Source organism: Lagopus leucura, unplaced genomic scaffold, assembly GCF_019238085.1.
Source record: "Lagopus leucura isolate 7727_CA_CO unplaced genomic scaffold, USGS_WTPT01 Super-Scaffold_100048, whole genome shotgun sequence".
NCBI classification, from domain to species: domain Eukaryota; kingdom Metazoa; phylum Chordata; class Aves; order Galliformes; family Phasianidae; genus Lagopus; species Lagopus leucura.
The window spans coordinates 1,896,225-1,922,032 of NW_024962294.1; the positions used below are offsets into that span (position 1 = coordinate 1,896,225).

General features: G+C 49.2%; 1 protein-coding gene across 4 annotated transcripts; it reads right to left on the reverse strand.

Moving 5' to 3' along the window:
* Nucleotides 1-97: 97 nt before the first annotated feature.
* On the reverse strand, nucleotides 98-25,802 carry FHL3 (four and a half LIM domains 3). Of its 4 annotated transcripts, none has more exons than XM_042885081.1 (6): nucleotides 25,726-25,802; nucleotides 3,077-3,261; nucleotides 2,829-3,003; nucleotides 2,068-2,237; nucleotides 1,601-1,787; nucleotides 98-1,460 (listed from the first exon to the last, which is right to left on the reverse strand). In XM_042885081.1, the coding sequence occupies exons 2-6, from the start codon at nucleotides 3,230-3,232 to the stop codon at nucleotides 1,309-1,311; spliced, it is 840 nt and encodes a 279-aa protein (XP_042741015.1). In that variant the 5' UTR covers nucleotides 3,233-3,261; nucleotides 25,726-25,802; the 3' UTR covers nucleotides 98-1,308. The 4 variants fall into 4 exon arrangements, with proteins under 4 accessions (XP_042741015.1, XP_042741017.1, XP_042741016.1 ...); XM_042885083.1 differs by lacking the exon at nucleotides 25,726-25,802 and adding an exon at nucleotides 25,232-25,256; XM_042885082.1 differs by lacking the exon at nucleotides 25,726-25,802 and adding an exon at nucleotides 16,526-16,696.
* Nucleotides 25,803-25,808: the final 6 nt, after the last annotated feature.

Consider the following 25,808-nt stretch of genomic DNA (forward strand, 5'->3'; position numbering starts at 1 on the left):
GCCCCACTCCTATATGGGGATAGAAATGGGGACAGGGCTGAGCATGGAACTGCAGTACTGCCCTGTGCCTGCTGCTTGAGAAACACACGGGAACGAGTGTCACTAAAACGGTTTATTATATAAAGCCTTAGGAAACATACAGGGGGCTGACATTCAGGACACTTCCTTCTAGAGACTGCTCCAAGCGCCTCAGAATAGCAAACACACAAACTCTGATTTGCCTGCATCAAAGCTTTCAAACGAGGGTTCAAGCAGGATCTGAATACAGAGTTAATAACACTTCAACATGCATAATTTTTTCTGCTCCTACTGAATCCTGGGCAGGCAGGAGAGTCCCTTCATCCCACAGCTGGTTACAGAATAACAGATAATCATGACAAAAGAATACAAAAAAAGGAAAAAAAAAAAAAAAACAAAACCAAAAATGAATAAACATCACAAGAAGATGCCTTCAGAGAAGCACGGGTTAAGCAGGAAAGCAGGGCTGGGGGAAGGGCCCCATGCAGGGCAAAGCAAGGGGGATGCAGACTAGGCAGAAGCACAAGCTCCCTCTGCAGAGGAGCTCTGGGGGGGCAGGGCCAGCCAAGCCACCGGGCAAGGCTCGTGTGAGCCTTTAGACCCCTCGTTGTTAACAGTTAAGGACAGGCAGGGGCTTTTTGGGGCAGCGCTACAGCCCTGCAAGTGCCTGAGCTCTGTTGCAGAGCCACGCTGAGCAAAGGGTGCAGCACATAGGTGGCAGAGTGGCTGCAGGAATCCCATGGTGGTGACACGTGCTCCCGCTCCAGCCCGGTGTCCCCAAGCCTCCCGAATAGAGCAGAGAGCCCCACATGCACAGGTTGTGCAATGCTGGGCTGCAAAGCCATCCACCGTGAACACTGCCAAGACCAGAGCAGGAGTTGCTGCCCTGCAGCACGCAGAGCAGGGAAAAAAGAAGAAGAATGAGCACCGTGCCCAGGGGAGCGAATGCGTGCTGCCAGCGTGCAGATCCAGCAGCCCTGCACTGAAGCTGCTGCTGCTGCCCTTTGCTCAGCTCATGCCCAGTCAGACAGTAAGCAAAAGGAAAGAGTAAATAATGGGGATCTTGAAGCTCCTTTTCAGCTTTATTTAGCTTTGGCTCTGCACAGAGCCACAGTGTAGCATACTCTAGCCTTCAAGGAGGGGCACGGGAACCTCCTGAACACACAGTGGTTAGGGGTCAGCCCTCATCTCCTATGCTTTGTGCCCTGCCCCTGCAATGCTGCCAGGGCTAACTGGCACAAAGACTGTGAAGAATAGAGAAAGCCCCTGCCCCACAGTGTCCTCCAAGGCTCATAGGTCGTTGCTGCAGTCACGGCACAGGATCTCATCATTGTCAGGGATAAAGCCTTTCCCGACCAGCGAGGTGTCACAGCGGGCACAGTTAAAGCAGTTATGGTGCCAGTGACGATCCTCAAAGGAGATATATTTACCACCACCGAAGCCTGTGGGAGGGACAGAGTACAGCATTAAAACCCTCGGGAGCCATTTGGACAAGCTGTTTGCACAGCCAGAGGTCTTGGTTCATCTCCAAACCACGGCCTGCCAGGAGGAAGCGCACTGTTCCTAGGGCCGTCCTGCTCACCTGTGATGGGCTTTGTGCAGGCACTGCACTTCTTGGCATAGAGGTTCCCAAAGCACTTGATGCAGTAGGGGTTGTCATCCTGGGAGGTGAACTGCTGGCCAGCCAGGGGGGTCATGCAGCCTGTGCAGACAAAACACTCCTTGTGCCACGGCTCATCTCGGTAGGTCACTCCTCCCTTGGTCAGGGTCTGTGAGAAGAGAGAGCACACGTGTGACACAGGGGCAATGCCACATCTGAGCAGCCATCAGCCAGGGTGCTGGCACCCGAATCATTCTCTGATGGGGTGTGGAAAGAGCTGGTACACAGTCTGCTCATCCCTAGCACTGCTAGAGCAGAGCAGCCACTGACTGTGGCAGGGCTGAGTTGTGCAGGGGCACCCTGTCCTCTCCTGAGCCAACAGAACCCCCTGCTTTGGAAGCACGACCCCCCAGCACAGGACCATGCTCAGCCTGCCATGGTAGACATACCTTTTTGCAGCGAGTGCAGCGAGGAGCAAACTTGCTCTCATAACAGGGGACACAGTAATAATCCTTTTTGTCTGGGATGAAGGATCGTGACCCGATGGGCTGCTGGCAGCTGCTGCATATGAAACAGTGCTCGTGCCAGGTTTGTCCATTGTACTCCAGCTTGCGGGATCCTGCAAGAAGAGCTGTGCTCAGAGGGACAGTAGGGAGCACGTATGCTCACACAGGACATGGAGATTGTGCAGGACAATGCAGGCTCCTGCCCACCACAACAGAGTGGTGTGTGAGTGGGGCCGTGTGGGCAGCTGGGGGAGAGCCCCAGGAGCAGCAGCAGCCATGAGTGGGGGCTGTAGCAACACTTCTCTGGCACCAATATGGCCACTGCAGAGCAATCTGTTGTAACCCATATCTGCAGAATGCCAGAATGGCCAAGCAAAGGCACTCCTTTGCCTCAGGCTATCTCCAGAGCCACTCACATGCCTTCAACCACTCCTTCCCTTTTTGTCAGCACATACCAGAAAATGCCCAGGAAACCCTTTGTTTTCTCCTCCTCAGCTCACTTCCCCACAAGAAAGGGAAACAGACACAGTCAGGGCTGTGCTCATCACAGCCTGTTGTCTCACCAGACTGTGCCCTGCCCACACCGTGCAGTGAAGGAGCAGCGGGAGGGCAGAAATTCAGCTCTCGGTTGCTGCCCTGGCATTGGACCCTGTAGCTCCATGCAGTGGGACTGGGAGCAAACCACAGTGCCCACCAGCTCCCACCTGGCATGACTGTCTTCTCACAGGCGATGCACTTGGAGGAGAACTCATTGCAGTAGCAGTCATTGCACAGCAGCTCCTCGTCCTGGCAGGTGAAGGGTTCGTCAGCCAGCGAGCGGTCACAGCGGAAGCAGCGGAAGCAGTGCTCGTGGTAGTGGCGATCCTCATAGTACAGCTCCTGGGGAGGACAGTAGGATGAGATGGGGATGGGCACCTATGGACTGCACTGCCTGGCACGTTCCCATACTCACCCTGCAGTCGTGGCCGATCAGCTCCTTGCACTCATCGCATGTATTGGCAAAGTGGGCATCGTAGCAGGGGATGCAGTAGGGGCCATTGTCCATCTGGATGTACTTGCGCCCATACAAGGACTCCTTGCAGTTGTCGCAGTCGAAGCACTCAGTCATGGTGCCGGTCTGAGGGCCACCTTCACCTGCTAAGAGAGCAGCAGGGCGCTCACTCAGAGTTGCTTTGCACTGCCTGGGATGTGCCTGAAGTGCTCCGTGTCCCCAGGACACAAGGACAGGAATGGGAACTGAGCTCCTGCACCTGAACACCCTCCCCAAATCCGCAGACAGCTGGGATGGATCCAACCACACGAGCACGCAGACGCTCAGAGAAATACAGATGCATGCACAGGGAGCTCTGCACTGTTTGGCTCCTTGCTGGGAAACAAAGGGTAAATGAGGATCAAAAAAGAATGTTTTTCCACACGGGAAGTTTTGACTTAGCACCCAGAGCAGGCCCACAAGCACTGTGTGCATGCATGCACCTACTGCTATACCATAGCCAGACACCAGCAGGGACAGCCGCCACGAGCCTCCTTCAGAGATCCCTAATCAGCCCCCCAAGGGCAGGGCCCCTGCACATGGCCCCGGGCTGCTGCTGCCCCATCGAGCTGCAGCATTCAGAGCTGGAACAGCTCCAGGACTTTAAAGCAGCTGCTCAGCAGGGGAGCTGGAATCGGGCACCTCAAGCTGCACCCGGCTGCAGTCATATCCCACCAACCCTCCTTGCACGTGTTGCTCCACACATATGTTGTTGCTCCAGCTACAAATTCTTTTCAGGGAGCAAGCAGAGGGGAGGGCATGTATTTTACAAACAAGAGATGTGTTTGGAGTTTGCATGCAGATCTGACATCGTTCCTTGCCCCGTCTTCCTGCAGGCAGGCAGGATGCAGAACTCGGGTGCTTTCTTTGGAACATTAATTCCAGAATGAGAGTATCTTCCTGCTGTTTGGTTGAACCTGGTTATTCCTAAATATGGAATTCTCCGCTTGCAAATTCACACCCTTCTGTAATACCAGCTTGCTGTCAAGTGCAGACAAGCCCATGCAATTACATCTGAGCAGTCACGACACAGCCATGCACTGCAGCTCCCTCCAGGATCCCACTTCCCCCAGGAGGAGCCACACAGCTCCATCCCCAACCCAGTGCCCATGGGGACCGGCAGCCCCCCACTTTGTGCCTGCTGCCCCAAAGTTCCCCCCTGGGGCAGCAACAATCCACTGGTGCAAGGCAGGATCTGCTCCAGACAGCTCTGAGTCAGGCAGTGAGTTCCCCAGTGCTATTCTTGGTCAAGCTCCATGGCTCCCAGCTGTTGTGAAGCCTGGTATGTGCTGATAGCACTGCTGGGGAATAAATCCAGCGTTCCCACATGGCTACGTGACCAGCGGATGGGGAAAAAAGTCCCCATTCAGATGCTCATTACCCAACTGCCGCCTGCCCCGGGGGATGGCTTCATCCCCACCAGCAGCTCAGGGCCATTGCTCTGCCTCACAGCTCACAGCTTGGCACTGGGATGGAGCTTTGTTCAAAAGAGCCAAGTGGGTGCTTGTGCCAGTGCTCCCCTTGCTGCCACAGCTCTGTCCCCAAGCACCTTCTCTTTGTGATGCCCACACAAGGAGCAGCTCCCGCACCCCCAGCGCTCCCCCCTGCCACCCTGCTTGCCTTCAACTGCCGCAGCTACCTGGGACCTTTCCCTCTGGTGAAGACAGAAAATGAAATTACCACTCTCCTCCTCCCAGCCCTGCTGTACAGAACTTTCCAAGGTGTGTCTGTAATAAAAGGGCCTCGAACCACGATACTGCCAGGGCTTGGAGCTACTCTGTTTGCTCAATGGGCTGTGCTATCTCTGTGGTCCTAAAATATGGGGTCAGAGAACATCAGGAAACACGAGAGACGGAAAAAAAAGCACGATGGGAGAAGCCTTGGCTTCTGCTGGCGAGACGCACTCAGCCCCTGAGCGCTGCTGACCCCAGCCCGGAGCCTGTCCCTCCTTGTCCCCAGCCACAAAGCAAGTCACAGCATTTTGCTAAGGACAGTGAGGTGGGTGGTGCTGCAGGAGTGCATGGAACAGGGAACAAAACCCATAGAAACCCTCTGAAAATGATATTCCAAGTTCTGCTCAAAAGCAATGCCCCAAATCGTACCGTGCCAGTACAATACCCACCCTGCTCGCAAGGGGCTGGAACTGTGCTGGTGTGCCAAAGCCCTCAAAATGAAGACTGGGAGAACTGGGTGCACTGGAAGCAAAGCGCTGCTTCCTTGGGGCAGTTCTGCTTTCAGCAGATTCTCCCCAGATGTAGCGTGCTTCCGTTGGTCCTAGCTGGGGGGTGTGGGGTCAGCAGAGCCAAGCATCACATGGCTGAGGTTGCTGCGAGAGCACACAGGATCAGGCGCTGTGCTGCCTTGTGCAGAGAATAAAACCCAGGCCCAGGAAGTTTACTCAGAGTTATTTGACTTAGATAAGCTGCAGGGAAGTGATCTGTTTGCTCTCTTTGTTCTGGTCGTGCATACAGCGTCGTGCAGCAGTGACAAACCCTGCACAACACCACAGCAAACTCCACATCTTCACCCACGGATGTGGCACCAAGGTCACAGCCCAGAGAAAGGGGAGACAGAAGAAACACAGCGAAGGAATAGGTCGAAAGTACCCAATTCTTACTGTGATTGCAATGAGGATCTGGGATCAATTCGTGAAGACAAGAAGGGGAGTTTGAAAATGTATTAAAAATGTGTCCTGGCTTCACGACCCTTTAAATTGACTTTTGGGTAGTCATCATGCATGCTAATCAGCATGTGCTGATACTCTGCACTCTGCACCACCCTGTAAACACCAGTTGTGATCTAGGCTGGTGTCAGCAACGCCTCCAGACAACAGCCAAGGTGTTGCCCCAACCTGATAGGATTCCAGTTGCAAAGAGCATTCACCCACTTGCCCATGTCAGGATGAAGGCTGCCAGACCTGGGACGCTCTTGCAGCTGTCCGAGGGCAGAAATAACAGCAGCTCCCTGCTTGCCAGCTGCCCACCCAATCCTTCTGCCTGACAGAGTAGTGCTCATGGAAGAAAGGAAGCTCAGTTTCTCGCCTGCGCCCAAGAACAAACAGCTTTGGCAACAAGAGCTCCCCTTGCAAACAATATTTAAAGTGTTCCGGGATGCAAACCTGATCAGTCTGGAACAGAGCTCAGAATAGCTGCACGTATGGGAAAGGTCAGCGGTTCGCCAAGGACGCACAGCAGAGGCTGCTTTCTAATTAGAGAGTACCAGGCACATAACACCACGCCGGTGTCATTGTGCACAGCAACACCTCAGAGGGCTTAGCAACAACCCCAGGAGAGCGTTACATTCATTATAATGTCTTGAACTGTTATGCAAAGAATAGGTCCGGGGCCAGACTTTCTGCTGCATGCAATCACTTGAGAGTTTAATCACTTTTGGATGCAATTCGGGCTACACGAGGTCTCTCACACACACAGTGAACCTACAGTCCTGTGTAACTCCATATGCGTTTGTTGCTCGTTGTCAGGTCACAACCAGCTGCTCCACCAGGCAATCCAACAAGGCTATTCCCAGGGAAACACTTAATCTTCCCAGGACACAGGAATAGAGCTGCCTTTATGTGTTGGGTTCCTGCCTCTCCTCGCCCTGGCGCTCGCACTTCACACCTACAGGCACGCGGTGGGCACAGTGCAGCACTGCAGGACGGGCTCCCATGTAAGGATGAAACCTCCTGGCGAGGCAGCTTTGGAAGATGGTCTTCAGCATGCTTTGAGGTCAACAGAGGAGAACGCTCTTTGTTCCCCTTGGCTTTCCAGAACCATTATAGGTGCTGGAATCCGCGTGACATTGTTTCTGCCTCTCGTCCAACCCTAAAAGGGAAACCAGCTGCTCACTCAGGGGAGCAGCGCTGGCCCCTGCACGAGGCTGTGGACTGAGAGCCATCCCCTTCCCCTACACCACCTCTGGGCCATGTGGGGATGGCTCTTGCCCCCCGTGCTCCCAAACTTGTGAGCTGCAGGCCTGGGCCAGCAGTCCAGCATCTGTGCTGCTGCTGGATCTGCCTTCAGGTGAGAACTGGGGGAGCCAAGAGGGTGCCAGGCATTTCGCCAGCTGGATTCTGCCTGCACAGGGCCCCGCCTGCTCCAGGCACCCCTGAGTCACATCCTGCTCACAGCTACACCTCCCAGCTCCACAAAAGGGCAGCCTGGAAGAGGCAGCGGATACCTGGAGCAGCGGGGTGTGAGCACAGCCCACCTGCACTACTGGTGCTGTGCCCTGGTTTGCAGGCATCCAAAAACCTGCAGCTCCGTTGCTTCTCCAGGCACAGGGAGACTGACTGCTGGCCTGGAGCTGTGCAATGCATCCATTGAGATGGCTGCCACAGCTGTGAGGAAACACCCTGCACTGCCATGAGATCTGTGCCAGCAGAACTGAATTTTGCTCAGCACAGCAGGCAGCTTCTCAAAGCTACGAGAGAAAGCAGCAGCAAGAATTGTTAAAGCATCTGACAAGGAATAAAGGCAGCTGAGGCTGTGCATAATTTTAATACACCCTTTGAATGGTAATCTGAGGGTTTCCTGGTGCTCAGAAAAGACCTCAGAGTGCAAAACCAGAACCCACTGCTCCCAGCAGCTTTTGTATGAGAGACTCAGCTGTCCCACGTAAGGTCAGATCTTACCCAGAGAATCTCACATGCTGACAGAAAGCCCCACGCTGGTGAATGCAACAAGAGGTGCCCCAACCAGCAGAAAGGAGGCATCTTCATCAGTTTACACATAGTGACACAGCACACTATGTATGCTGTTATTTATTTTCCACGACAGCATCACTCCATGGAGGAGGAAGAGGAGAAGAGACACAGCTTGAGGGAGCTCGGCCCCATCTCTACAAGGCCAGGACTCTCCTTTTATGCCCTCTTGCATCAGAATCAGCAGTGCTGATTCTGGAAGCAAAATGCATGACCTAAGTACCCATTGAATTCTGCTAGACAAGATACACTTCAGAAGATCTGGAAAACAAATTATTTCCTAGTGGAGATTAATTTTTTGGACTACTATATGTAATGAGACAGATTATCCAGGAAAGCCAACACACTTTGAGAGACTGCATGCAGAATTCGCAGTGTGCAGATGGAAATAGCCTCACCCTTTATGTGCTTGCAGAGCTGGACAGGTTGGCAGGAGTCCTCCATGCCCCAAAAGCTGCTATGCTCATAGGGACACGGTGGGGCAGTCAGGACGTGCAGAGTTCTGAGCCACTCCAAGATACTGTTCTGGTCTCACAGCACTACTGAGTTCATAGACCTTCACCCTCTGGTAATAAATTCCTCATTCTTCCACTGAAGATAAGGAAACATAAAACTTTTCCAACATGAATGGAAAACCTGCTGCTGCTAAGCCAGGCTCTCACAAAGCAGCATCCCCATACAAGGTAATGGCACAAAGTTCTGAGCCAGTGTTTGTACACACTGTGACATTTGTCCTCTACAGAAAGAACCTCTTTTTAATGAGGCCACTCTGCAAGGGAATCCAACTTTCCACACCACTGTGGAAAAGCAGGCAGGATGGCCCATCCGAGACTCAGCTTGTAATTGCTTGCAGTCAGGACCTCATTCCACATTTGTCTTCAAGCTTCTGTCCCTTTCTTATCTGAGCAGGTCCAGTGACTTCAGCTACAGGAGGAAGCATCTCCAGGGCTGAGCACGAAAGCCAGTGTTTGGAAGCAGAGAAACACAAGATCCATTCAAGTGAGAAATGCAGGCTTCCCCTGGATGCTCGTCCTCACTGCCTGTCCCCACCTTCCAAAAGGGACAGCAGAGCTCAGGCAGACAAGGAGAAAGGCAATAGCCCACTCAGTTCTTGCTGCAGGCTTACTTCCCTTAGGGAAAGTGAATCCTGACTGGGTTGAAAGAAGAGGTGTAAGTCCCTCCTATGCAACCAGAAAATGAAACTCTGCCCAGGGAGAAAGGAGACAATTTCAGAGTTAAGACTGCAACACTAAACATCTGTAAGGATTATTTCAGGTTCTGAACAAATCCTGCCTTGAATGGAAAGCAGAGCTGTGAGGACCCACTTGGAACAAGAGCCCCATGTCATTCTGCTGGCATGGAAACCCAACGTTTGTTCAAGAGATCAGCTGTTAATCTCACTTAAAATGTATACAGAGTAAGCAAATTCTGTGCATGCAACAGGAAGTCAGGAATTGAAACCACTTGGTCTGCTTGGACCCCCATGATTCAAACCGACCACTTAACTCGAGGAGGAAGTCCAAAAGCAAAGCAGTTAGATCCAAACACATCAGAAACTTCTCCCCATGAAATTCATTTACCATCTGGTAAATGAAGTCTCATTTACCAGATGGTCAGGGAACGTGGGGCTTCGAAATGTGCCAGAAGAGATTCTTGCTGGTCTCTGAAGAGGTTTGGGAGAGGAGAGAGCATGGCCCAAGCTCCCCACGGCAGGTACCTGACCCTGTGCCACACCGACTGAGCCAGGGGAGCCCTCACTGGCAGCAGCTTGCAACAAGGACTGCTGCTGGAGCTGGTACTGGTTCCAGGGCAGCAGCTGCAGACATGGCCAGGGTGACCATAATAGGAAGAAAGACACTGGAGCCAAGTTTCAAGGAGCGTGACTGAGCACGGGAGCTTCGGCGTGATGAGAGGAGTGGGGATTCACTGCTTGGGGCAGCGACTGCTGGATGCTTAAAAAAAGCCTGAAAAAGGAGTAAGAATCAAACATGCAACTGCTTTCTGAATGCCATTTGAAAGAAGGGTATTCTCCCACTCCATTATGGGAACAGGGATACCAAAAACATGCATGCTGAGAGCATATGCAGTCTTAAGACTTGCCTTGCTGAAGGCACTGTGTGGCTCAGCCATAGCACTGCTCCTGGAGTTGGCTTCATCATCTCCCACTGAACTCCCAGCACAGGAACATTCACAATCCCTTCCTGCTTCTCTTCTTTACTTTCCCTTTTTTTTTTTTTCCCTTTTTCAACTAGAAAATTAGGCAAGAATAAGGAATATATTTATTGTGCAGGGCTGAATAAACCTTTCAGATGCACTGAGCAGACCATACGCTTACCGCTGTCCTACTGGCAACAAACAGTTATGCAAGAACACAAACAAACCCTAAAGATAGTCATCAAAACAAATTAACGGGCAGCAGCTGGCCTCCAGGCCCCAGGTTTCATACCAGGTCCAGGCAGGAGCTAATCTGGAAAGTGCCTGTTGCTTAGAGGTGGATTAATCTATCAGTAAGCCTCCTTTGCCCTTGTCATTACAAAGTGATGGACAAGAAAAGGTGGTGGGGGATCGTAACTGGATGAGGGTTCAACTAGAAAGTCATAAAGAGAGTATATATAAATGCACATGAAACTGCAAAGTGGTGTTTGAGGGCTTCGTGTGACCTTGCTGTTGTAGCACATGCCTTTCTTCTTCCATTTGCTGCAGCCCCATCCCAGCCCATCAGGATCACAGCAGGTCACCTGTATGGAGGCAGCGTTCTCCACCAAACAAACGTATATCAAATATGCAGCCACAAAAAGACCAACAAACCAACCAACCCACATTCATGCCTCAAACTCAGCAGAACTCTGCGGCAGAGCACAGGCTGCCTAAGGGCAGAAACACAGCGAAGATCCATACAGCACCCTGGCAGTGACAGGAACAAAAAGGGAGTCCCAAGGACCGAGCCCATGGGAGGATAATCATCGAGCAGAGAACATTTAGTTTGGGACTGAACTGATTGATGCCCATAAAACCCAGATGACTTGGGCCATGGCCATGGAGATGCCTAACTGCTTATCCAACTGCACAGGACGAGGGCTGCAGCAGTAATGTTTCAAAATCTCTTTGCCCCAAGAAATAAAGGTCAAACCCAGTACACTACAACTCAAACATGAAAGCATGACAGGAAATGACTAACTGCATGCTGAGGCCAATTTACCTTCGTCTTAGATCTACCCAGTACACAAAGATCTTGCAATACAAACAGACATCACAGCTTCCATGCAGAAAAAAAGAATCAGGCTGCTCGAGGTGCTTGCTTTGGGGGCTGTGCATCTCGGTACGGACATCACTGCAAAACAAAGGCATTCTGCTTTATTTCCCTAATGTTCTCTTACAATTCCAGCTCTGTGCTGTAGTTTTTGTTTCCTTCAGCTGTTTTCTTACACCGAGGATGAAGCCGCTCTTAGTTCAGAAGCGATGAATAATTTAAATTTCTCTTTACAAAGTGTTTTGTAGTCCCTGAATAAAAAGATTATGTCTCTGTTTTGCACGGGAGCTTCAAGCTTGCCTCTAAGCTTGTGTCCACATTGGCAGGCTGCAAGGGACAGATGCAGCCACGTGAATGCTATGTGCACCTATGCTGAAAAGCAGTTCTGAGTGGTCTGAGCCCATCCCTTGTTAATCACCTTCATCTGAGAGCCTGGCAGCTCTTTTGTTGATTGAGGATCCACTCAACTTTAGTTTTGTTGTTGGTGTTCTTTTAATACACAGAGTAAATTTGATCTACAGGAGCAGGAAAAGACATCCAGAACAGACCCATCTTATTTAACACGTGCCTATTGCTTCAAGGGCAAAGGGATTGGTTTGTTTTTCCCCCCCTCCCCACCAGATTTGGTCAACATGTTCTCTTCGAGTCAATTCCTTGTCTCCCTGCTCTGAGCATTCATAGTTGCCTCCTGCACATAACAGCGATGCTGAGGCAGGCGGATGGCACTGCACCTGCACACAAAACCAGCAGAGCAAAGCAAAAGCCAATGTGATAAGGGAGATGCTGCACTGCCACTCGCATGCCATGCAGCTGCCTTCTCGCTGTCTGATCGCCAGCCAGGGGCCTCTTTGCCTCTGCCCTCACTTCTGCAGCCTGCAGTCCTGCCTGCCGCACTTCTTACAGCTGCTGCGTCCCTTGCAAGCAAAGGCAATTACAGCTTTGTAACCCACAGCATGTGAACACTTCTAAATCTGGGGAAGGACTGAATCCTGGCAGAGGCAGATTGTCTCAGGTTACCATCCCAAGAACCGCTCGCCTGTGGTCCGAAACACAGCTAAGATCCTCTGTTGCCTGGGAGATGCTGCATGTGCCAGCTGCAGGCATCCCGAAAAAGGCAGCGCTCCCAAGGACGGCGAGCCAAGCTGAGAAGGACATGGCATGGGAAGAGGGAGGCCTCCTGGAGCCACTCTCCTGCCAGCATAGACATGAAATAAGGTTCAGTCTTCTACAGCTAATAATCTTCTTGCTAAGCAACCTGGTCACCAACTGGTCTCCTTCATAAAGCACTTCTCATGGAGATCTTTTAAAATTAATCTGAAGCACTGCACATTTCCAGCTGTAGAAGTTGTGATTATTAAGCGGATGCACATTCTACACAAAACCTCTTAGAAATAGCCCACTGCAAACACTACAGATGAATTTGCAGGAAGCCACATGCTTTCCAGTTTCTGCCATATGCTGAGATGTGAAGACTTTGGTGGCACTTCTGAAAGCGAAAACTCGCCATGTCCAAAAGATGCAGTGGAAGCAGCTATTATAAATGGTCACAAACACTCACAAAATGAAGTGTAAATGCCTCTGCATCACTCACACAGTAAACACGGAGTTCCCAGTGTGTGGAGGAGAGCCCACCCCACAGCTGTGCTGCAGCCCCATGCCCTGCTGCTGGCACATGGCACAAAGCACATGTGCTGACTGCCCAGAAACTCAACAACAGCTGAAAAGCACTCCTTTGCTGAGCAAACACACACAGATAAGAAAGAGCAACATTAATCAGCCCTCGGTCCAGACTTAGGGCTTATTCACAGATCCTCATCTTCTTGCTTAAATTTGAGATTTACAAGGAGACCCACGTGAAACAGATAAAAAAGAAAGGCAGACATCCAAGGCTTCCACACAAAGACCAAGAAGAGCTGATGTTTCAGCCCATGAAAAAGAAGATGCAAAGCAATGCCCCATTTCTCTGCTGCAGAGGAGATGCTCCAAACTCTTTCCCTGAAGGAAGCAACAGCAAGCTGCTCTCTGCCAAGAGTTGCAGAGCTCCCAGGGCTGTCTGCACACTCCTGCACTTCAGGCTTCACTGCAGCAAGAAAACATCAGCACCCTACAACCCTCCCTCTGCTCTCCTCATGAGTCAGACCAAAAACCAATCTATCCACAGACAACGTGTCCCAAGCTGGCAGAGCTGGGAACCCAAACCTCCGGGCTGTTGTTACCTTGCATCACGGCAGTGAAGGATCTGTGCAGAGCCTGGGGATGAGTTAGGGAGGCTCCCACTGACTCACGGTGCAGGCACTCACTGCAGGTGCAGAGCAAGAGACTCTCCTGTAAGTCAGCACCTCGCTCGCAGAACGCTGGAGTGCTCACCCAGGAACAAAAGCAGCCACATCATAAACCAGAGGGTGACATCAGCACAGGGATTGCATTTCCTGCACGGGTTCAGATTTCGTTACTTGTGACATGAAATTGGACTCTTACAATTTGAGTTGCTCTATATTTTCATGAGGGGCGCAGGAATCCCTGGTTCCAATTTGTTGGATATAAATTGCTTCTCAATCTCCTGAAGACAGCAACGCTCACTGCTTTCCACTGGAAATGGTCAGTGCAATTTGTACAGCACCATCCACTTGGGGCCCAGCTGTTCCAAATCCCTGGCCTGTTCTTTTCCCTTCTTATTCCAAGCTCTGCTTTGCATCTCCTTCTGAAATTAAAGCTCAGAGTTATCAAGGATCTGACAGCACGTATTTCATCACTCTTGGGTTGAGTCATTGTTTCGGAGCATGAAGCATGATGCAGTGTGCGCTTATGGTCCAACACCTCTGCCAACATGAAATGCATTTGCAATTTTCCACATACAGCTGCTCAGGCTCTCCAAAAGCAACACATCCAAGACTGCTATACAAGCCCAACGGGCCAGAATTAATCTTCCTGTGTATTACATGATGTTTGCACAGGGTTGAGAAATACTAGAAATAAAAGTTCTCTTGGCTGAGTTACATGCAACACAGTGTTCTTTCTGCTATTAATGACTTCAATAAGTACCTCTGACACTCCACATATTCCAGAAACCTCTGATTTAGGCATCACAGCAGTTTTCTTGGTAGGAAAGCGTTCACTGAATTCAAGGTAGCCACTGAAATGTCTTAAATTTTAATTGCTGTCTTTTCTATTTGAAAAGCTTTACGTGCTTGGAAAAGAGGCAGTTAGTAACTAACCCTCACCCAGGACACAAACTGAAGATTAGTTTGCTTGGAAGGTGGTTTAGCTCCCTGACATCCCATCACAAACACATACGATGACCCAGTGCAAGACCATAAACACCAGAGTGCTCAGTTTCCATGGACCTGACACCCGTTCCTCCTCTCACAGGATTCTTGCCTGGTCAGTTCCCCAGCAGCTGTTACCAGCAGAAGCACTGCTTACCCTTACAACACCTGCAGGGCACGGTGCTAATTTATCTCCCTCCTGAGATTTGCACCTCAGAGGGTTTTGGCACAGGGCGAGCTTGGCAGAGCTAAAAAAAGGCACCAAGATCCACACTGCTGGCCAGCAATGGAACCAAAAAGCTTCCTCCTCCTCCTGAGACGCAGCAGCATGGAAAACATGATGCCTACTCATGCGTGCTACAGACCTATGTTCAAACAGAGCCCACACTGCTCTCCCTGTGAGAAGCAAGGGAGAGAGAAAGGTTGAGGTGAGCAGACTGAGCACTGTGCCTGAACCTGGGCTCCAGGCCTTTCACCTGAGCGATGCAGGACGAGGGGAAATGGTTTTAAGTTGAGGGAGGGAAGATTTAGGTAGGACATTAGGGGGAAATTCTTCACCCAGAGAGTGGTGAGGTACTGGAACAGGCTGCCCAGAGAGGTTGTGGATGCCCCGTCCTTGGAGGTGTTCAAGGCCAGGTTGGATGGGGCCTTGGGCAGCATGGTTTAGCATTAAACGTCGGAGGTTGGTGGCCCTGCATGTGGCAGGGGGGTTGCAGATTCATGATCCTTGAGGTCCCTTCCAACCCTGGCCATTCTGTGATCCTGTGATTTCTGTGATGTGGCGTCTCTGTGAGCAGCTCTCAGCACTGCAACTTTTGTGCATTCAAAGCAAGAAGCTGGAGGACAGCACTGCAGCAATGTCTATCACATGAGCACACAGCACACAGAGCTATGCCCCAGTTCAGACTGTGTTAGGTCTTAAGAGCCATTAAAACCATTTCTTCCTTAACTGAGGGCAGTGGAATTCCAAGGTGAGGTCAAAAGCCCAACAAAAGCAGCTCGGGGCAGTGCCTGGCAATAGTGCTCAGAGGCAACTCGGGGTCTCCTCCCTGCTGTTTTTTCACCACCCTTGTATCCTAAGCGCTACAAAGGAATCCTGCCATCAGCTGTGGACCTCAAAGAGGAATTTCTGTCCTTTCAGATAGACATTTACATTGTTGTTTCCTTTCTTTTGGTTCATTAGAAGAGCTTAAAAAAAAATAAACAAACAAAAAAACATTTCTCCCCTGTAGGGCTGAGCTATTGATACACTGTTCTGGTAGGAAACTGCACGATCTACATCCACCATCCAAACAGCAAGAGAAATTACCTAACCTCAAACATACTCACACAAGGGAAATCCTGTGGGCTTGGATCATTCAAGAAAGAAGGTTGCTTTACAGCTACAGGAACAACACACGTCCAGAATGGGCTCTGTGCTGCTAAGATGCAGTTTGAAAAATCAACTGCCAGTTGTTTCTGCTATTTGCATTTTATATTAAAAAAATCTCCCAAAGACTTCAGGAGCCAGAGCTCAGCCTGGAAAGGATTTTTATGGTTGCACTGCAAACCCACGGAAAGCAGGGATCTCAAATGGAAAGAGGCCATGACAGCAGACATCGCTCCATGGCCCTGCCTGAAGCAGCTGCGATGATCTCTCCAGGTAACCAAATCCAGGTAACTAAAACCCATGTTGACATTGGAAGAAATCTGGAGAAGATGCCAAGTCGTCACTCTCCTTCCCATGTAACAAGATAAGAAGCACGTTGATTTAAGAGTTTCTAAGTAAGCACTTGAAATTCGAGTAAACAGATTTTAAATATCAAGACCCTATTTACATTCCAGTGTAATAATTAAATATTTAATATCTTGTGGTGCCAGCATTCGAAGTTTTTCTAAGCACCAAAATATTTTATCATGTAAAAAACATCTGTAGCAGCTGGAAGACATCAATTTGGCTTACAAAGATTTGCTAGTTTAAATACACATAAATAAAACGTACATTTTATTTCCAAAAAGCTAACACTGCTTGGTTTAGTTTTATTAGGGTGCTTAGTGAATAATGCTTAATACTGGCAGGGTGTATCAGATCCTACAGTGGTACAAACGCACACAGCTATCTGTTAACTCAAACAAGTCTTGTGTTTAGTTAGAGCTGGTCTGTATTGACTCACCCGAATCACGCAGAGCAATAGGAAAACCAGCTTGCTAATAGTTGAACCCCTAGTTGTATTCTTTCTCCTAGGTTCCCAAGTTCCCAGCATTGAAATCTTAAAAAAAAAACACATTGACAAGATGAAACTTCTCTCCCAAGCTGGGATTCGGATACCCATGGTACAGAACTCCAGTGTCTGCGTGCCTTTTCCCCCCAAAAAGCTCCTGCCTAATCTTAGTGCAGCGTTTTAAAAATAAATCAAGTAAACAAGGGGCACTGCTGAGATCATAAAAGGAAGTTGAATTTGGCTTCGTACTCACAGGGATCACCTTTCTGGGCAACAGATGGTAAAGGGTTATTTATTAGCCACTCATTTTACTTCTGCTGGAAGATGCTGAGGCTTCAGTGAAGTTTCTGCAGAGCACGCAGCAGCATTCAGCGTTTGTTCAGCTAATGGTTAAATCGCTGCAGCTCTCTGATGACTTCAAGATTATGGGTGTAGGAAAAGGGAATGCTCAGCAAGGGGAACTTTCAGCAGCCACCACCAAACTGTGGTTAAAACAGACACCAATGACTCCATTCAGCTCCCAAACCTCAGACAGTTTCCATTTTCTCAATAACAAAGCATTTTTGTGGGGTGAGGTAACAGGCCTCCATCTGCCAGGTCTAACTCTGCTATGATCCCTTCCGAGCGTGGCTGAGTGAGGCCCTGGGGCCAGCAAGCACAAGGCTGGCGTCCCAGAACCCAGGGACAAAGGGACAGACGTCCAGAAGAGCCTCCTGAGATCGTCCCACTGGTTCTGCTGGGAGACGTGGCAAAAAGAGCCTCGGATGGGCTCCAAGCAGAGCACAGCTGGAGGGCTCCAGGGGCTGAGGAAGGAGCAAGACTTTTCAGTGAGGCTGGGCTGGAGCAGAAGGCGAATAGATGCTGGGGGTTCAGTGGTCGGCCATCCATCAATGCAGACAGACACGGAGCACCGGGGTTTGGAAGCAATGTGGGTCTCTGAGCACACATTACAAGACACAGCACAAACAGATGTAGCCTCCCCACAATAAAATGCTCCAGGGATCACCATGCGGGCAGGGCTGTTCCACAGCAAACTGCTGAGCTGAGCCTCAGAGCAGAGGGCAGGAAGGATTTTGGTTCTGCTCTTGCTTTGTTTCTGCATTTGGCAGCTTGTATATCAGTTCCAGGAGCACCATTTGTTTCACGTCAGCTCAGCTCCTCTTACGAGCAAACCCTTCATGCAGTCCCATGAAGCCTCCCATCAGGAAGCAGTGGGGGTCTCTGTGACCAATTCTTTCCCATCTCTTGTAGCTTGGCCATCCAACCTGCCTAAGGATGGAGAACACACAGCAAAAGGCTCCCTTGTGCAAAGGTAAAACCCTCAGAACAGCATGGCAGTGAGCTTGGAGGGAGAGGTTGCTCCACAGCGTGCAACATTGGGAAAGGAGCTTTATGGAGTATGTGAATCTTCTGATCTTCTGTTATGTTTCGTCTTCTTTTTTTTCTTCCCTCTCTGTCCCTGCATATAGAAGTCTTTAAAAAGCAATGCAGGAAATTGTGCCAGACACAGCAGCAGCTGGTGCAAATGGACAAGCAGCAACTTGGGCAGGTCAGGACATCCTGAACACAGCTCAGCTCCAACTTGTGTAAATAGCACTGCCAAGGGCTCTTATTCATCCCACTCGGATCCCTCATTCTGCCTGTGCGACAGATGGCAGCTGAGCACAAGTTTTAAGAATGTCAATTCAGAGGGATTAGGAAATATTTACAGAAAATCCATCCTGATTGCATTATTTTAGTCTGGTACGTCAGGTTTTATATTTACAAGGACAAGATTCCCAAGCTGAAACTGCCCCAAAGGCATTTTGCGCAAATTTAATTGAAATACACAACCTCCAGACCTATGACATTACTGCAATACAAAGCAAGACATAAATGAGGACAGAAATAACCAACAAACCTGTACAAACACATGGAGCGGCTCCAACTTTTCTCTCAACTCACCTGCAACCCAAATTGAGCAACGTGCTAATTAGAGAAACTTCACTCCCAGAAACGCCAATTTGCTAAACTTTAACCCTTATTTCTGCAGGTCAGACAGCCTCCATTTCATGCACAGATGCAAACCAAGGAGAAGCTTCTTAATGTCAGAAGATACAGAAAATACTTCCAGCCCTGCTGCTACTTTCCCTGACTGGTCTTGCTTCCTATATGTCCAAGTCTTCCCACTGGCTAAAGCAAAGGCAATTCTTCAGTTGGTTTGGTGAGGGCCTTTGCATTGCTGTGGCTGTTTGTCCTGAAGATTTGAAAATGTTAACATTGATGTCATTGCTGCCTGGTTTTAAATCAGGTACCTAGATGGATACCTGGAGAACTCAGCCAGCAAGCAGCTCACTGGCCTTTCCCAGCCACAAGACATTTCCCAAGTCTTCCTCTGAAGAATGCTGCTGTCACATCTCAAAAATCCACGCTGCTAACACTAGCCCAAGTGCAAGGTCAGCCAAAGAGGACTTCCATCAGAGATGGGCTCTGCTGGAGAAGGCTCCCTGGAGACCGTAAGAATAGCACACTTGATCCCAGATGGCAACAATACGCAGTGCACATTTCCAGCAAATGCAGGGATGGGGCAGAGGACCGTGCAAACCAACCAAAGGCCACCCTGCTTTCTGCCATCTGCTCGCTACATGCAGGAGCCTCAGCCGAGGCCTTTGGGAAAGGTCAGCAGAGGCTTAAAGGCTCTCAAGATATTGCTTTTGTTCTCACTGTTAGCTTCTCAATTCCTTTGTTAAAAGATACGGATCTCTCTGTAAGGCACTTATTTGGAGCCAAGAGTTTAGATATTATTGCAAAACATACGCTTAAAAGAGACTGGAAATGATGTTGGCAGTGTTACAGAGGGGAGCGAAGCACAGCTTTGGGTCAAAATGAAAAAAAAATAAATCTAAGCTAGTAAGCAATTCCCATGTGATGGCTTAGAAGAGCCAGCAAAAGCTTCTTCTAGAAAGAAAACAATACTGTGAGAACGAAGCTAACAAGAGCTGGCTCTTGGAAAAATAAAAGGCCAGCAACAAGCCAGAGCATTGCCAACAGCGCATATCCAAGAGAATCTTTCTGGGAAACCAGCTCAAGTCATTGCACTGGAGAGCCCTGAGGGACTAGGGACCTCGAGGCTAAATGCTGGCAAATTGCTTCATCAGTTAAGGTTGGTTCCAGTGTTTTCTACTGCGTAAGAATAATTTGTTTTAGCCTACGGGTCTCTACAGAGCAACGGGTGAATGCAGGCTGCTTCCTCTGGGAAAGGGAAACGAGGTGCTCAGCAAAGCCCTGCTCACATGGGACATTTCTGGGAGGTTTCCCACCATCCCTTCAGCCCACCCTGTCAGCTTTGCTCTGCATTACCCCTCATGCCCCTTTGGCCACTTACCTGCTGGGAAACCCCCCAACTGCTTCTGCCAGCTCTCCACCAGCAAGAGTTGCCACAAAAATAGGATTGCTGTGCCTCCATAAAAGCATCTTCTGAAGACTCATTCACCCCAAATGGATGAAGTCAGAGCAATTATTCTGATGCAGCTTGTTTTCCAGAGGAATGAAGAGGAGACCATGCTCTGTCTATCTCCGAGAGATTAGCTAATCCATCAGGAAAGAGACATACTGATGCAGAGAGATAAGGGCAAGGCTTTTGTCTGAGGTCTTCTCTTTCATTTCCAGTCCACTTACTCATAGTCACAGGAGTATGCAGAGAGTACAGAGACAACAAACGGCATCTCTAAACGTCCTTCTGCACCAGCAGAGAAAAATCCTGTGCTGGCAGGGGATGGCAAGGCACTACTTAACGACCTTCCTCCTCTTCCAACCCTTTCTGTGATTCATGTTGCCACCTTCCTTCCAACTGACCTAAATAACATGTTCAGGCAGCACTGGAAGTATTTCCGCCTCATACTTCAATAGCAGCAAGATCTCCACATCTGGAAAGGGTATTGCTCAGGAAAGTCACACCACAGGTGGCTTAAGAATGCCTTTCCCAAGAAAGGAAGAGAATCATCCTGTCTTGTCTCATTGCAGCAGTAAGGCTTCCTGGCTGCAGGAGAACAAAAGTTGCCCAGGAGCACAGAAAACAATTGTGCTGCTTGTGCCCAAGCCCCAGCTAATCTGAACAATGTGGGCAGAGTATTCAATTACCTCATTTCCAGGTGTGCTGTCAGCCTGAGCCACGATTGGCTTGGGATGAAAGAGGAAAAAGCTGCTCCTAGATCTGGACTTGTCTGCATCATTTGTGGTAATTATTGCCCAGCAGCCTGTAATCTTTTCATGTCATATCGCACTCTCAGCCCTTGGTCTCTCTCTACAAACTTCTGATCCCAGAAGAGGCTGAAGATCAGAGTGCAGGACCCAGTAGAGCAGCAGGCACACCAGCCCCAGAAAGGAAAGCAAAGCAAGTTACACTGCAAGGACCTGGGCAGTTCAGTCAGCTTCACATACAAAGCGATTACGTGTGCTAACAACATCCAAGCACTTGAAGCAGATGCGTGTGCAAACACTTATTCTACCTGTCCAGCTATTAATTTCAACTCTTGTAAAAGAATACAGCATTCCATGGGAATCACAGGAATACAGGGAGAACCCAACCCCTATCACTGCATGGTTGTTTCACGCTGAGTTTTTTTGACCCTCTCCAAAACTCTTTCTCTACCACAAGTTCAAGTAGCTGTGATAGCACCTAGATATCCCACCTCTCTGCAGCACCCCAGACTTCTGATCAACATGTTATCTTGCAGCAATGGCCTTCACAGGCTGTGCTATTTTGTGTAGATGAAAAAGTGAAAAACCCACTGACAATGTATTTCTTGTCAACAAGGAAACGTACTGTTGGAGAATACAGGAAAGGGCTCCAGAGCTGCCACACGGATCCTGGGAGATCAATTTCTTCTTCAGAGTTCTCCTATGCAGGAGAAAGGAGGTATACTTGATCCATACCACCTCATTGTCAGGTAAATTGAGCTTCAAACACTAAAGGAGAAAACAAGCAAGCAAAACCCACACATCTTTGTGCTGCAGCATGACTGTTTAGTCCATAACAGCTATCTACTATCTCTACATTTTTTATTAGCTCATGTTTACTTTGGCTGCACATCCAAGCAGTCATTTAACCAGGGTGAGAGAGGAAAATCTTGGACTCTTAACAATGGCCAAGCAGTTTAATCTGCCGCTGGGGACGATGACTTGCCTCCTATTGGTGTTTAGTACTGGCAGGGTCAAGCGTAACATGTGGTGAAGGAAGCACTAGGGAAGCAGATCTGCAGCCATTCCATCAACACTGAGCATTTCCTTGAGCTATTCAGAGGTCCCTTTCCTCCCTGTGAGCAGAGAATGGCTCCAGCTGTCCAGTCACCTGCACTGGCTTCTCTGCTCACAGGATTTATGAGCTTAGGGGCCATGAACAGCTCAGGTTGGATGCAGCACATTCCTCTGGCTTATAGCTTAGATGCTCAGAACCCAGCTAGAAAGCAGTTAAGATTATGTCCTTGGATGGTGCTGGAAGCTGATTTCTGCTCCCAGACTTGAGTGGCACTGGGCAGACAGGGCATAAACATCACCCAGCTTTTGTCCAGCAATGACCCTAATCAAAAGTGGCTGATTTAAGGATTGTTTTTTATTAGAAAAATCTCAAAATGCTTCATATAAAATAAGTCTCAAACTTGCAGGCCTGTTATCATGTGCAGTGATATGTTCAGAGCCAAAACAGAAAGCCAAAGAGATGCTGAGTAAGAGCAAGAACATGAATTTAGGATCTTCATTGCATCGCTACTTAGACTCCATGCTAAGCTATTTCCAAATAACTCTCTCTTAAGAATTTTAAGACTATTAGCTTATTCCTAATGTCCTTGTCCTGCTTCATCCCAGAGTAATACTATCCCATCAGTGTGTTCCTATTGACTAAGGGCAGAATCATTTGTTAAAACTGTCCTCTGTTTAGCAAACACCAGCAGACACCAAGTGACTCACACAGCAGAGGCAATTCTGCAAGGATGAAATACAGGAAGGTGGAAGCCGTGTGGCATTCTTCAGTTTCCCTTATTTTTGCAATCAGACCCTTGATATTTTCTTCAACAGGAAAGCTGACACTCCCCCTTCCCTGTAAACTGCTGACAATTGTATTTTACACCTGGCAAAGCCAGAGCAAAACGGAAAGGAAAGGAGAAACAAAGAACAAGGGCTTTTCTTAGCAACTACATCTCCCTAGAATGGAACATTTTTCTTTCTGACTGCTGCTGAATACACGTTACTTATTAATGGATAAAGTCCAGTAACGACACATTAGTCATCACAATAAATGGCACCTCTTCTCTACTGAGCACCCACAGCACAGAGTGCACGACTGAACCCAGCATCCCCACCAGAACCTGCAAATCCGTGCAGCTGAATCCCTTCACTTGCCAAACTCTCAGCCCTTGCCCCTGAACATCCTAGGCTTCAGAAGCAAGCCCAAGTTCTCAGTGTTAACCTGAAGATTAAATAATACTGGTAAAGTTTTTCTGCCCTCTGACAATTGGTCTTCTTGCTGCAGCTGGTAGCTGTTGTTAGAGGTGCTCTTTCTGTTCTCATCCATTTACAATTGTTCTGACGGCACCAACAGACAAAATGTTGCTCTCTCTCCATTTTCCCAACCAGGGTCTCAAAACTGCAGCTGTATCAGCAGAAACACTCAAAACCTGTAAGGAACGAGGAGCCATGAGCTGCACTCCAGAGTGGAAAGCTGAGCAGAAGTGGCAGTGCCAGAGCAAGCTGGTGCTCTGCAGTGGGCACAGGCAATGAGTGTCAACCAGGGATACCAAGCAGCAGGGGAGAAATGACTTCCTTATATGAGCAATTACCAGAAATTATGAAGCTGTTTGTCCAGTAAAAAAAGCTTGGCTTCCATTCAGACCAAGCAGCCAGTCAGTCCCTAGTTTTCTGTAAATATATATATTTGTCTATGGAAACTTTCTGACATGAAAGGTGAGGCAGAGGAAAAAAGGTTTATACTCGTGTCTCTCCTGAGGCTACTGATGCAATTAGGGTTCTTCTAGCATGACCTCATGCAAGCTAAGCACAGTGAAAATCCCACAGACACGAGCAAGAACCCCAGCAGGCCACTGTGAAAACCTTGCGTGTCACTGCTGTAATTACCATAAAAGTCCCTTTCCTGGGAGAGGGGGAGCAGGAATCATTTGAGCACTAAGAATAACCAATTTGTTCCATTTTCCTGCTAGTACTGCAGAAAACAGCAGGTCGTGTAACAGCATCAGCCAGGCTACAACTGGGAACACAGCAGAAAGCATCTTGCCTCATAGCACAAGCAATAGAGCGAGTCCTGGCTGTGAACTATACTGAGTGCTTCCAAAAGTGGTGCGCTGGGAATTCCAGTAACCTGCCACAGAGATGTTCTTCCTGAATCTGACATTCAAAGGTTCATTGCTGTCTTGAAGCTGCCAGGTCCAAAACGTGTACAACCCTCAGAAACCTACAGTCCAGTGACCGCTGTCTACAGCCAGACAAGGCTCGTGCTCTATAGGAAAAAAAAACCACGTGTGAGGAGGGCAACTGCCTTCCTTCCCCATGGGGACCTTGGAGCTCTGAGCCTCCAGCTGAAGCAGTGTCCTCAGTCAGCGTGGCTGCTTCAGAGCCTGTTCTCAAACCAACTGCAGTGTAAACAGGAAACTGAGCTGACAGCAGACGTGCTACAGATGGCTGCAAATCCTTCACAGGGAACGGCAGTGACCTCCCACTCTCCTACAGACCCAGCAACCAGTCTGGCCCTCAGCACACAAGCTCTGCAGATGCTTTTCTGAAGGCAGGGGAGATGCCCAGGTTTTCCACCAAGAGACATCCAACATGGAGCAACAGTGGTGCCCCAGCAGCTGGGACTGTGGAACTGTTCCCAGGGCATCCTGCTGGGGAACTGGAGGTATTTCCAAGCACCACCCTGCCTTCAGCTGTGGCAGGGCTGTGTCACCAGCCTTAAGAGTATACAAAATTACAGTCCTAGCTGGTAAGAACGAAACCAGAGCTCTGAACTGTGAGCTATTAAAACTTCTAAAGAAGAGAGCAAGAGAAGGAGGAAACCATGTGGTTTCCATCCCAGGAAAAGAATGGCACAAAAATAAGATGGGAGAAAAAGTCAGACTTCCCTTTCTCTACCATCCTGCTGATGGCGCATCAGGAAGTTAAACCACATCTTGACAAAGCAAATTAGGGAAATAAATTAGGCAGTTTTCAACACCTTTGTGAACACCAGGAAGATATTATTTTGTTTCAAAGGCAGGTTTTTAGAAACTGGATGCTCCTGAGGAAATACACAAAAAAAGGCTTCTCAAAAGTGAACAGAATTTGACAGTCACTTATTTGTAACAGCTTGAAGAACTGTAGATTTCCAAAGCCACCCTGGCTGAGGTATTACCTGTGCTCCTAGAGTAGGTGTTCTGATTTATGATTTTCAAAACAGGGAAACAACGAATGTATGAAACTCCAATTAAGCAGAGAGACACCAGCACCAAAGCCTGCACTACGAAGACGAGAAACCACAACCAGGTGCCATCTCCTTCAGCTAACGTGCTCCATCCAGGTTAACTGTAAGCTAAACCAACATTCCCATGAATTCTCATAACAGAGACAAATTCATTAACATAACCACAAGTACAAGATACATACAAAGCTGGAAACCAAACCAGAAAACCTTACCTGTAAGGAAACATAAGGAGCCGAAACCAAGCCGTGCTCAGTAAAACGACGGCGTTTTGCAACGACACGGAGCCCTCCCACAAAGCAGCGAGGTGCCAGCTGTGACTGCTGGAGGTTTTGTTTAACAGAAGAAAGCGGAGGAGCTTTACTCCAAACCAGCCCCGGTACTGACTGCACACAGAACGTTCCTCTATACCGAACGTGAGCATTGGCTTTTGCTTTGCTTCAGAGTTCATAAGCCGGGTAAAGTTTCAGCGCTTTCTTAATAAAACCCACATTAAGCACCGCATCTTTACAGCCTGGCAAAAGGAAGCGGCGGAAAGACTTCATTGGTGCTTTCAGAGAACAAAACCCACCGAGTTGATCCGAAGGGGCTCCTTCTGGGGCGATGCAAACCCCGCACGGATGCTCACCACCCCTCAGCGCCGTACCGGGGGCTGAAAGCCCAAAGCGGGCCGCTCCCGCCGGGTTCCCAGCTCCCCCCCCAGCCCTACCTGCTCGCCGTCCCGCTGTTCGCCCCGTCGCCGGGCTGCGCTGGGCACGGCTCGGCTCTGCTCTGCTCAACAGCGCTGAGCGC

Bases quoted from the DNA above. Each gene is read 5' to 3' on its own strand.
- FHL3 (XM_042885080.1), bottom strand. The intron at 3,004-3,076 runs GTGAGTATGGGA...TGTCCTCCCCAG, and splicing joins TGATCGGCCACGACTGCAGG to GAGCTGTACTATGAGGATCG. The intron at 1,461-1,600 runs GTGAGCAGGACG...TCCCTCCCACAG, and splicing joins CTGCACAAAGCCCATCACAG to GCTTCGGTGGTGGTAAATAT.